The sequence below is a fragment of the Anticarsia gemmatalis genome, chromosome 8, assembly GCF_050436995.1.
Source record: "Anticarsia gemmatalis isolate Benzon Research Colony breed Stoneville strain chromosome 8, ilAntGemm2 primary, whole genome shotgun sequence".
Lineage (NCBI taxonomy): Eukaryota > Metazoa > Arthropoda > Insecta > Lepidoptera > Erebidae > Anticarsia > Anticarsia gemmatalis.
The window spans coordinates 8,247,351-8,260,713 of NC_134752.1; the positions used below are offsets into that span (position 1 = coordinate 8,247,351).

Here is a 13,363-nt window from a genome sequence, read left to right on the forward strand (position 1 = left end):
TATTGTAAATTGTTTACTAGATCGGATTAAGTTATTTACCTTTCCTACCTATCCCAATTTGCTCAGCGGTCATTCACCTCTGTCATTCATAATTTTGTTCAACTCTGCGTCAAATACAACAAATATAAAGAATACTAACATTAATTAGTTAATGTAGGTGATTTTTATTTCGAGATATTCTGTATTGTTATTCTTACAAATTTTGTTGTGCCTATTGTTGTCAAAAACGTCGTGTATGTGACTTCCGATGTGACTTTATATTTAGGAATAGTATTGTATTCAAAACTCAGGCCTCTTTTAGAAAAATAATGATTGGATAGTTTTTACGTCTATAAATAGGCACTGTGAGTGAATAAAAGTAATATTTAAGTACAATTTCAATATTTATATTAATGTATAAAAATCAAAGATTTATCTTTTGAGGCCCGCAAAATAATTGACTCTACAATTCAAACTATATTATTGGTACAATACCCTATATTTTGATTTACTATATATTTCTTCTGAAACAATAAGAACTGAAATAATTGAAGCCTTCTTCATAATGAATAGAAACGATAGTTAATTTATAAGAGTTGATACTATGAAGATCACTTTTAAGGCCTTGTTTCATTTGTAAACTATGTGCGTTGTTGCCCTACAAGTTACTTGTTAAGTCCTTTTACATGCACACGCATTGAACTAAGTAGGGGCGCTTTGATTAGCAGTGCAATGCAAATTGTTCACGCATATTGCACGGTAAAAAGTACAAAGTTTGTTCTTGCAGATCGTTGATCTGATTATGCAAAAAATACAAGTATATGAATCACATAGGATGGGATTTGTATTATAAATGTAGTTAGTTCTCGAAAAATAGAACCAAAACAATGGAGAATAAAATTTATTTTTAACTACGTGTAATAAAATACATAATTATCTGGCAGACTCTGTATTATTTTATTACTGCTTTAAACAGCATAGAAAACTGATTTCATGCGCTAAAGCCACTTTTTAATCCGAGATAAGACAAAAGACTTCACTTTATAGAATGTAATAAAAACCCAATTTATATACAATACGCCATCGTTAAATAACTCGTTTAAGGCTGGGAGCACATTGATGACATCAACAGCGTCTACGCCGAGCTTTCGTTAATAGCTGTACCACATTCGCCTCTGAAACCACAAGTTTTATCGGCGCAATTATCTGAACAGCACAAACCGCCGGCCCCCGACATCAATATGGCCACAGCCTAACAATAGCGTAACTCGACAACTCGAATTTAAGGCTTTTAATTAAGTTTAGCATTCCCGTCTACGATTGCAAAGGACTTTGAGATACTTGAATCCCCCTGGCGATTTATCTTTAGCGTGTTCGGTTAGTGTAAGTTCGTAACAAACTTATGACACCTATAGTGAGTTGTATGATGTATTCAAATCTATTTTGTGTTTAGCTATGCCGCAGGCGGACCCCGTCATAATTGGAGCCCAGAAGGTACTGAAGCCGGGAGACCAGATATTCCTGAACTGTACGTCCGACTTCTCATTGCCACCGGCAGAAATTAATTGGTACATAGACGAGGAGCTACAAAAGGTTCGTATACAACGTCATTGCTATCGATTTGCTTAATTTGATAGCCACTGGGTTTACGAGCAGAAATCCAATCGTAAAGGGAAATCGCAATTGCAGTGCGATTTTAGATTCATTAATAGTTCCATCGAACTAAGGCTAAAGCCGGTTTTAATCCGTTAGTGTTTCGATAGCTATTAAGCCGTACCTTGTCATCGTAAATAAGTGAATTGTTTACTAATAACGTTCCTACTGTTTTGTTGTTGGACTGTTAATTTTATAGGCACTTGAGAAAAGTTATCGCGTTTTAATGGCGCGTAATTAACCTTTGGTGACATTCTTTAGATTTGTGGGAGAATCGATTTATTAAGAGACACTGTTTTGAAAATAATCTCATTTGAATCATCTTTAATTTTCACGTCGAGGATTTAAGAACAAAGCTTTGAAGAAAAAAATATAACAAAAAACTAAATTTTATTCATCTTTTTAAATTTAAGATTAAGTTACAAGGAAATTTTTGTGACAAACTACTTACGATGTTTTTGATAAAATTATTCTTCATTCCTGGGTTTCGAGTTTACAGAAAACAAGGTTTTGTTACTCTTTATAGGGCGTGATTAAATTACTAGACTAAAAATAAAATTAATTTACCTATTTATACGTATTTCACTAACGCTCACAACAACACAACTAGATTGTTATATAAACATATGAAATGAAGAACAAATATAGATTAAAAATGAATTTAATTATGATTTCGTGAATGAGTCGGAGGACCAAAATGTACAAAACCATGTTTTTATTTCAAGTAACAAAATTTCTTCTCAAAAGCCAAAACAAGTTTATTAATTCTCCATATAAATAATGCAGGTGGCTTATCCCTGCATATTATTATGACTTCCCACTTGAAGCAATTGCTTTGTATGAAGTACTCGTGCATTGTTTGCCATTACGGTGGCTCATTGTTAAGCGACTCTAAGCAGCAGAGGTACTCTTTAAATCTTCGCTAATGGCCTTTTAAAACGCCCAGTATATTTTGGCGAAATGCTCTTCCTTTATTCAGTAGGAACCTTAAAATGTTTATAATTAGATCTCAGTAAATATACTGGAATGTACGATATCCACGATTCTCTGTTTGTTTTTCGAATGTTTAATGCTTAGCAGTGATAATAAAACTTGGGAAACAAAAAAATATAATGCGTTTATATGTAAATGCTGGTTTTAAAGCTCAGTTAGTTACGACTACGGTGACTAGTTACGGTTTAGTCTTGGATATAAACTGAATTAGTTTTACGGTTTTATGAGATAGGTACTTGCAATCATAATTAAATCTGCAAGATGTTTTTTGATGTTATGGAGAAAACTTTTAGTTAATTATGTCTGCTTATTCGTAATGCTGTCTAATATCCTCATAGAACTGTATAATTGCAAACCAATAAAAATAGTTTATTTTATCGAAGCGTAGTGTTAAATAAATATAAAACTATATTTTTGTCACAAATGCGTTTCGATACATATTTTTTATATCAAACAGTAACATACGGATGCTACATTCGGTTATGAAAACAAAAGCCATGACCGAAATTCAGAATAATAATTCCATATAACAGACTTTTGATAGATGTCATCCCATTCATCTCAATTATAAAGTAATGGACACAGAAAATTCAATGTTCCCGAAACTGGGTTTTAGGTTTATATTTATATTCTTTGATATTTTCCAATTTTTAAGGGAAAAATAAACACTCAACATGCTGCGTGTTGATTTTTGCAGGAAGTATCGTTATTTTATTAAAATTTAATTATTTTTTACGAATGTTGACTGTGGAAATGAATAAATGAAATGGAAAATCGTGTTACTTAGGACGAAAGTCCGTGCGTGCATTACATATCAACATTTATTTGTGTCATATAGTAAGTTATGTTTTTAAGACTATGCAGTTTTCATAAATGTAAATAAAGATTAATTTAAGATTAACGGTACTTTAACATAAAATACAAATAGCATCAATATTTGTGACTTTCGATTGTAAAATACGATTGTTATAATTTTACAAACGTCAAGAATGATACGTGGTCTTCAATACCACAGATTGCTATCTATTATCTTACTTCTATAGCACAACTTGATCTGGAGACATATATTTTAATACAAAATTTGCCTCAGCACAAGTCTTCCTTTCTTTTATTACTAATAGAAGGAAAAATACTAATTAAATTTTCCTCGCAGCTCGAAGCATGGCAGAAAACAGAAGTGACTGGCAACCAGCCAGGCGGTCTGCGTCGTTCATGGCGTGTACTGCGCTTGCGTGTGCCGACTACTGCAAGCGGCGCGATGCGCGTGCGCTGCGAAGCCAGACTGCAGGTGCTGCCACCTGTCGTCAAGGAAGTGGAAACTATCATCACTATACACTCCCGCACTCAACTCTCTAAATACGTGTCTAATAATAGTGGTGAGTAGAAAATATTTTATTTGTTTGTTCGATTTAAATCGATATTTAAACCGAACAAACAAATATTAATTGTTAACAAAACAGGCAAAGAATATATCTTTTTACTTTAAGTGTTACTTTTCTAACTTATAAAGACACAAAGTGAAAGAATAAAGCCATGGCATTAGCAAATCCATATTCATGGCACGTTTTCATTAATTTTTTTTTTATTGTGTTCATTTGTGTTATAGAAATTGAAAGCTTAGGTTTAATTTTTTTTTATTGTACGTCTACTTTCTCCTTCATTCCTTCATAAAAATAGGTTATTTCTAACTATACCATAACATTTGACAAGTAGGTCACGTCTATGATGTCATATCTACACTATTGTACACCGAGTCTTATAAATAGAATTAAAGCAGTGTAACTCCCCTCAACACAGAGTATAACCCACTGATTAAATGTTCGCCTCGCGAAGCGAATAGCGTAAACGAGCGATAAATACGTGCACACAGATTGGATAATTTAAACTAGGTCATTTAATATCTACGCACTACGTTGAAACGTTAAGCTCTCTCCATAGTACGGGAACTTTGGTTGATTCCACACTTATGATGCACTAGCCGACCTGCGCAACTTCGCTTGCGTCACATAAGAGAATCATAATTTTCCCCTGTTTTTGTAACATTTTTCGTTGCTACTCCGCTCCTAATGACCGTAGCGTGATGTTATATAGCCTATAGCCTTCCTCGATAAATGGGCTATCTAACACTGAAAGAATTTTTCAAATCGGACCAGTAGTTCCTGAGATTAGCGCGTTCAAACAAACAAACAAACAAACAAACAAACTCTTCAGCTTTATAATATTAGTATGGATTCACACTACGTTTATATTTTGTGGCCGACTGTACTTTTATTTTGTCATCGCGTTCTCTGCAATTATTTGCCGCTTTGCTTTCTAGTTATTTTTTATCGTTTACACACAGATTGACATTATTTCTGTATTTGTGGTATTACTGGTTTGTGCCTATTTTTTGTTGTAACTACTCGTTAGTTAAGTTGACTATGTTTCTAGGCGCGTAATTTTGAATAAGTTTTTTAAGTGGGTTTGATCAATATTTGTAAGCACCTGGTCTTTGTTTGTTCAATTTGTATTTACTAAAGACCAGTAATGTCTATCATTTAACTGTTAATTTGCTTTTGATCATTCACTCGTGAATAACAATCCTTTCGACATCAGTTAATGATGGATAATTTTACATAATTAATTAAGAAATCAATCTGTAATTATTGACAAAACACTGATAAGATCCGTAAGTGAGCATAACTATTCGCTTAAATAGGGAAAAAACTATTTATCAATTTTTTTTCTCTTTTTTCTATCTACAATCTTTCACATCACATGTTCTCTGATTCGCTGAACACATATAACAACAAACAGATATTTAATATTAATTTGTTCTGCGGTTTCTAGTGTGAACGACGGCTGTGGTGTTGGTGACAACCGGCCATGTTTGTGTGGAATAAGCTTAAATAGCAGTGAGGTCGACTCGCTAAATGTGACTAATATGAAACCGGTGTACTAGTTTACCCGTGGGATAAAAATGTACTGCAATTGTTTGGAACACATTACTATGTATATCATCATTATTAATATAAGCTCTTATTATTACGACGATTTAAAACTTGTAGTTTTTCATGGATAACTGCACTTTTGATTTTGTGCGATAACTGACTTAATCCAATTGTCATAATATAGGCGGCTCTATTTTTAGTCATACACTTAAAAGACGTTTTCTTCAACATCTTTAAATAAATAATCACGATTAACGCTCGTTATTATCGTGTTGAGTATTTTGACATATAGAACGACCAGCCGAAATTAGTTCCTATTACATACGCTACCAAGTTTCAATATTTAATACCTCTACACCTAATGACCTCTTCGATACTTTATACGGGATTTACAATATTTTTTTAACATTTCTTTTTTATTTGTTTCAGGTACAAAAGTAGTCAATACAGTCGTGTTAATAGCATCAATTATATTATTGACTTATAATGAAATATCAAGGTTTACGAGCTTATGAGATTCGGTGTGAAATATTGTCTGGTGATATTAGTGTTAAGTGTAGATAATATCGAAAACGGCCTGTATTAACATACATAAAAATGTAACTATGTATACAAAAAAATACTTGAAAAGGTTTTGACATGTTTTGCAGCAAAAATATTATTAACCAATCGAAGTAGAAGTACTGACTAAATCAAGAATTTATTTATTTTTCAATATTTAACAATGCCGTTGGACATTGTATTTCAGCAAGTTGTATGCGTGTCACGTGAAAGCATTATCATAGAAAACCATCCTAAAACATTACTTGACTTTATATAAATAAGGTTTCGCTATTATCAAGACCGAATCAGTTTCGTATTACTTTTCAAATAGTTCAAATGGCACTTTATTTTACTTTACGTTTTAAAGTTTTTTAGATCATTTATGCTACAGAACATGTCAAAACCTAATCACAATGAAACCTGTACATTGTTTTTGTTGAGTAAAGCAATTTTTAGTTCTAGAAAAAAATAATCAAAACAAAAGACTTAGACGTTTTAAGTTCGGACGAGATATATTCTAAAAATAAAACCAAATAATTTAACATTTACGATACCAACAATATTTGCAAGCTTGAGAACTGAACGAAAGGCAAGTAAGTATAAAAGGCTAGTATAAAACACCGTAGACAAAACAAAATAAATTATAATATAAAAAATAAATACGCCCATAGAAATCATGCATCATGTGTATCAGGGAAGGATAATTATTTTTTGTACGTTTCTGAAACGTTAATCGAATCATCCAAAGTGTATAAAGTGAATTTGTTGATAAGTTGATAGATATCTAAATATAAATTTAAAATAATTTGTAAAATTTATGTTGAGTTGTTGTGCGTTTTTTTAAAAGACTTAAGTCTGACTACGGTTGTATCAAAGTGCTATCAGATTTTTTGTTTCAAAGACTACCATTTTAATACTATTGGTAAAAAAAATGTTTCTCAATAATTTACTTTTCTCCACCTTACTCTGACTTTAAGTTAACTTAATATTTCTTCTCTTTCTTTTAAACTACTACGTGAGTGAAATGTCCACCATATTATGCGAAACGCAACTTTAACTTGGTACATGTTCATTATAGTCTGGTAGCACTTATAAACGTTTAATTAAATCAAACTGCACATTTTTAGAAGGCCTAAACAACATTTTTCTATGTTTAAATATAATTTCAATAACCTACGTTATTTCATAACTGAACCAGTTTTTACATTTCTCCTTGTAGAGTGAAACACTTGGATCATGTTCAATAGACGAAGACAGTCCAATGATGACTCTTTGTAGTCTATCACGAAGTATCGTAACATCGTTACTATACCAATACATAATTATCCTGTATGTATCGACAGTAAGAGGAATTATAGGACAATTAATTAGTTCCCATAAATCCGATAATTTGGATTACCCAATTAGAGACAATCTTCATTATGTTACACACATCCCGTACGAAGGGTATATTGACTTGTTGAATTTAGTTTGCAAATCCAATAGCGAAATTCTAAGAAATGGGTTGGATAATAATTTGAGTAGTATTCGGAATGACACCTTTATAATGCGAGTTTGTAAATTATATTAGGCTTCCAAATTCCTAATGAGACGAGAGACATTATTAAAGCTAAGAGTTGCGGAAAAAAAGAATAGACATACCTAAAACTGAATGGATTATTTCATTGTTAAGAGAATGTTTCAAAGGATTTTTCTGAAAATGTGCGGTATTTTCACACCCGTAGTCAGCCTATAAAAGTTTTTCTAGCTTCTCTGAGAGTTAATTAGTTTTACCTAAAAAATAATTCCTAGTTTTAATAAATAGGCGTTAATCTATGGCTGTGTTTTCACTTAAGGTAACGTCAATTCTTTGCACGACATCATCTTTTTAACTATAAATGTACAGTGACACGAGATTGTTGTTTCTTTTTAATTTTGTATCATTTTTATTATTGTATTTATTGTAAATTTTAAATGGGATACGTAAATAAAGTTATGATACAAATTGTAGATTGGTTTTTATTCCTGTTATTCATTCGTCTACTCATCCTTTGTCTATTAAAAAGTAATAAAGTAGAGTATAAACTTCTGGTTTACCCGTACTGTACTGTTAAATGACAGATGCACACATTTTTAAAACAATCAAGATTTCATTAAAATACTACTCACAAGACAATGTCCCTAGTACTATTAAACAACACGATATTACACAAACAAATCATAAAAAAATAAAACGACAGCATAACACAAACTCCACGAGAGTAAAAGAGACAGACATATTAATCCCACACTTACCCTTTTGACGCATCTGTTAAAAAACATGAAAGTATTTAATAACTCCGAGGACAGTTGACCTACTAACAAACGTCTAACTTGTTCATCGTTATGTTAATTCGTTTCGCAATTTTAAACCATTACAAGTATAAACAAGTGTACGTAAAGTAACCCTGAGGAGGGTTCTATGAATTTATGTATGAAATATCTAATGAAAATTATTATTAGCTTATTTTTTATTCATAAATGTGTTAGCGGTGATTTAATATCTGGGCGTGGGTTTGGATAGGACTTGCTTCTAAAACCTATTTTAGATTCATAAGATTACTGTTTTTAATGTAAATAGATTTGAACACTATTTGCATTTAGGTACAAGCAGTTTTTTTCATCTTTTAGTTTTGTCTAGTTCTTTTAAGATACTGCTGGGTTATATAACATTTAACATACCAGTATATATGTTGCAGTCAAAACTCATAACCAGTCAAAACTATTATTGACTAGCAAAATCAGTCAAAACTACTCTTGATCAACCTCATTAGTCAAAAGTAACAGATAATATATATGACTTATCTTAGTTGTTTACGTCAAATCGATGGCCAATTCAGTACATTGCAGCTTTAATGTAACGTGTCAATCACTATAATCTAAGGGAAAAGCAATGAACAGGATAGTGGCTTTCTAATAGTTGTCAACTGAAATGATATATCTGAAGACCTTTATAAGCTTTGATACGTACCATTCGGTACCTATATTAAAGCATTGCTGCTCCAACACTCAACTTTAATGTTAGCTCTTACTATATTTTAAAACCTCATTGATATGTCGCACGCTACGACTATTCCCAAGAGTAACCGTTAAAAGGTGTGACTTGAAATCGAGAACGCTGTGAAAACTCTATAAACTACGAAGAAATGCTTTACCAAAAACTGTACATTTCGCCTTTCAAACTTTAATTGCCAATAAAATTGACGGCGACTCAAATCTCTTATGTTTGAGTTCAAACAAAAAATAAAACTTAATGTAATCAGTTTATCTTTTATTAAAACGATTTTGATTTTAAACCTATTAAAAATAAATTACTAAGAGTCTCTTGGCCTTTAAAAAACAAGCAATTTTAATTAAACATGACTGACTGATGTGACCATTCGTATACTATTATCGAGAAAAATACAAAATCATCTTACGTCACCACTACAAACAAGAAACACTTTTAAAACATTCTCGCAGACACCTTTTAAATTCGTGTAAAGGCACGTCTTAAATAACCGTCATTCCCAAGTTTGTATACCAAATAGCACGGAGACAAAAATCCATATAGTTCGCTCCAGTTCCGCGAAGTCCTAAGTAGTATGCCGTAAATCCTAATGGAACTTATCGATATAGAACAGCCCGCCACTGCTCTCAGGAAACATCACTAAAAGCACGGAAGGCATCTTACGTGGAAAACAAAATTCGTAACGTAGAAATTTGAGGAACAAATCGAAATGTGTCATATTACTTGCATTTTATTGGGAATATTTGATCAAAATAAGGTGGGTCTTTTAACAGCAGTATTGAGGTAAAGAAAAGGACGCTATAGAACATGCAACTACATTTACATCTTTTGGTGTATCAAGAACTGGTCACTGTTGAGATCATAACTATTGAAGTAAAGGTAGAGAGGCTGCATCTTCGAGGCATTTTTTTTCTAAATTGGCGACCCGTTTCGACTGTTCCAAGTAACCCCAGGTGATACTTATTAAGTTATAGTCAGAATAAAATAAAAAATGTATTAAAGTTTGTATGAAATTTTGACAATTTTAGACCGACCCACCTTCGTCGAGAATCACTATTTATTGGTGAAAACCTGTTCAGTAAGCTTCAAGTAAATTTTGCACAGATAGATGCGATAAGGGGACTTTTTATTATACGTAGTGAAGAGATGATAAGCAGAATAAATGCATAATCAAGTGTCAAACAGAACAATGACATACGAAACGGCAATACTGCGACAAACTACAGTCGAAACAAACAGTTTGTTGGCGGGAAGCCTCTGAAATCAATTGCAGCTTAGTTAATCCCAGCTGTAATGAGGATCCGTGGTGAATAATCCCTATGAACTGATCTGCTCAACCGTGTGTTATTTACAATGTCCGTACGTTTTACTGTCCAATTGACGTTATTTGGTTTGGATTGGGATTTAAGTGCGGTTGGACGTTTGAAGTCGGATATTTATTACAGTTGTTTACCATACTATTGATGATTAAAATCTGTACGTGTATCTGTGAAATTATTTTTTACAAAGTCATATCTCTTTGTTTCACGTAACCTAACGCCTGCAGCGCAGCTACCGAGATATGATAGCTATCGATTACCGAGAATAAGACAATTCAAATGTACTGCAATATCTAACAGTTTTAAATAGTAAAAGAAAATTGCCCCTCTGATTGTTAATGTTATTAAAATTCATCATGATTCCTTTGCTATAGATTGAATTCGGCCCATTGACTCCTGTATCACGCAAACATAACCAAAAACGTTTATGAAGAACGTTTCAGTAACTAGTATACGATATATCTTATAAGAAAAACGCGATGATTCTTTTTACGACCCTTTTCACTTCCTACATTTATTTGGTTTACACAGTATTACAATAACAGTATTTTTGTCACCTTTTTGTATAAATATAAATACATATTTTGTGGTTAAAGCCGTGACATTTATAAAGCCAAAATAAAGTTATTATGAAATTGCAAAAAAACTAAATCTTTTTTAATGTCCCATATGTTGTCACATGTTCAAATCCTGGGTCTTGCTATGGAGTCTTTCCTAAGGTTTTTTGCTATAGAGTTTAGAGTTAAAATGGTTTACCGAAATCTGTAGTAAGCTCTGTATTTTTGGAAAGCACTGGCTTCTGACTTCTTGCTTTTTACTTGATGTTGAGAGTGATATAAGAAAGATAAATGTGCCGCCTTACACTGTCTAATATTGACTTATGCCGATCTAGTTATAGAGTTATCAAAATTTCGTGCAATAATAATCGATGAAAAAACATAATAATCTAAAGAACGGAATAATTTTACAAACACTTATTTCATATAATATATTAGATTATTACTGTAAGGCTTTCATTATAATTTTGTATAATGTTCTGGATACCGCATGAAGCTATAAATATGATAGCACAATATAGACCGAGTAATAAACTAATTGTGATAATTTTGTTCAACCTCCATTTGGTTTAATTCTAATAATAGCTGATCATTAGTATTGTATGTTGTATTAAATAATAATAGCTATAATGGAAAGAAGATAATAATATGCTTTTATAACCCTCACGCAATGCCGTGAAAACTTTAATATTTTTTGTTTGGACAGACTACTTCCCTATTAGGAATTTTGGGCTTCTAAGCCGCGGAGAATTAGAGGGAAAAATCTACTTCCGATTGTTATTATAAAAAATTGTGTCTTTTACGGCATAACAATTCTATATGCGCCGTAGAATATTAAGAAATACCTGAATTGCCAACACCTCTTATAATCGATTATGTACTTATCAAATTCACGGCAAGGGATCTCGTTTTAAATAAAATATAACAGCTCAAGTACGTCAAAGATGCAAAAACTATAATTTTTATTTCGATCCTCAATCTGTATGATATTTTAGACGTACGTCATGTTAAAGCCTATGAATCCGTTGACGTATCCATCAATACACAGGCTAAACGGTTTGATGAATCGAGCTGAAATTGAACGTGGGATATCTGCGAAAGAATTATTAAAAAAGTGGAGCAAAACCACAGCCGTCAGCTATTTCTAACATACCTGTAAATGAAATATTCTGTATGAAACTTTTAAGACCTTAACGTTTTATGGCATTATTTGTACGCTACCGGTATTCAAACAACAGTGTAGTTATCAAAAAATGAGAAATATTAAAGTTGCAAAACCTACAGTAGTATTTCTAGGGAAAATACAAGAGCGTGATCTCCTACGCTCTGTAATAAATAATTGTATGAAAAATAATTTCTCTGATATACGCGGGCACTGATCAGTTTTGAATACAAAATGGTTTCGATCCATTAGAAAATCTTTCCACTGAACTACAATTGGTCATTTTTGTGGACAAATTCAAGAATCTGTATCTTACTTTGGTCACACAGGTTTGTATAGGTAAAGAAAAACCTCTTATGCATAAGCCTCTTAAGCATAGGCCTCTCTCACTCTTTAGTATTGTTTGTAAATATATATAGGTGTAAATCTAAAAAGCCCAATAAATTTGTTTCGACTTCTAATTTCCATAGTAATTTGTTCAGTACGTTTTGATTAAATTCTTTGAAATATTGTTCAAAAGTAATTTTGCCGAATTGCGTAATTTGACTATACAAATTTTTGTATTCATTTAAATGATGCAAATGAAGGGCAATTTAATTTAGTAAGTCTAGACACTGGTGGAACAATAAAATTACGTAAGAACATTATTGTATTAGGTTTAAAGTTTTACTGCTGTATTAAATTCGTAATAATATTTATGGCCTTTATAGTTTACTTCATAATTTAATATGTGTAATGTTCTTAGCAGGCTTCTTGCGTAGTGTTTTCTTAGGTTTATTGCCACTGTAATTGCAGTTACACAGCAGTGACAGTTTGCACAGTAACAGAAAGATACCTGATGGCAATAAGTAGTACTTCGAGTACTTCTTTTTTGTAATTATAAAAATCAAAATAAACGACCATGATTATGATCATGTATAGGGCGAAGATTTCCCTTAGTTTAAAGTTACAAATCTAAGAAGGGCTACAGATAGCAACTGAAGGCAAATCTCTATGAAATTATGTAATATTCCAGATTGTTCTAAAGCCACAATTCCCGACTCTATGCGAAACTCTTCTAGACTAAGGCGTGCATTTCCTAAAATCGGCAACCTAGCATGCTTATAAACCGTTACCCTACCTTTATTTAAGAAACACTTACTTTGGTACATTGTCTACGTAATCTGTAAACTACAAAACGGTGTTACAGTTAGAAATCT

At 32.2% G+C, this 13,363-nt stretch overlaps 2 protein-coding genes across 2 annotated transcripts in view; one reads left to right on the forward strand and one right to left on the reverse strand.

Annotated features, from left to right (window-relative positions):
• LOC142975015 (uncharacterized) overlaps window positions 1-8,081 on the forward strand; it is a 46,033-nt gene extending 37,952 nt beyond the window's left edge. Inside the window, exons 4-6 of the mRNA XM_076117639.1 lie at window positions 1,433-1,572; window positions 3,779-4,001; window positions 5,985-8,081. Of these exons, the coding sequence (XP_075973754.1) occupies window positions 1,433-1,572; window positions 3,779-4,001; window positions 5,985-6,070 (449 nt within the window). The 3' untranslated portion in view covers window positions 6,071-8,081. The remainder of the gene's footprint in view (window positions 1-1,432; window positions 1,573-3,778; window positions 4,002-5,984) is intronic.
• LOC142974958 (cysteine proteinase-like) overlaps window positions 1-13,363 on the reverse strand; it is a 289,518-nt gene that overhangs the window by 64,025 nt on the left and 212,130 nt on the right. The gene's annotated exons all lie outside the window — the stretch shown is intronic.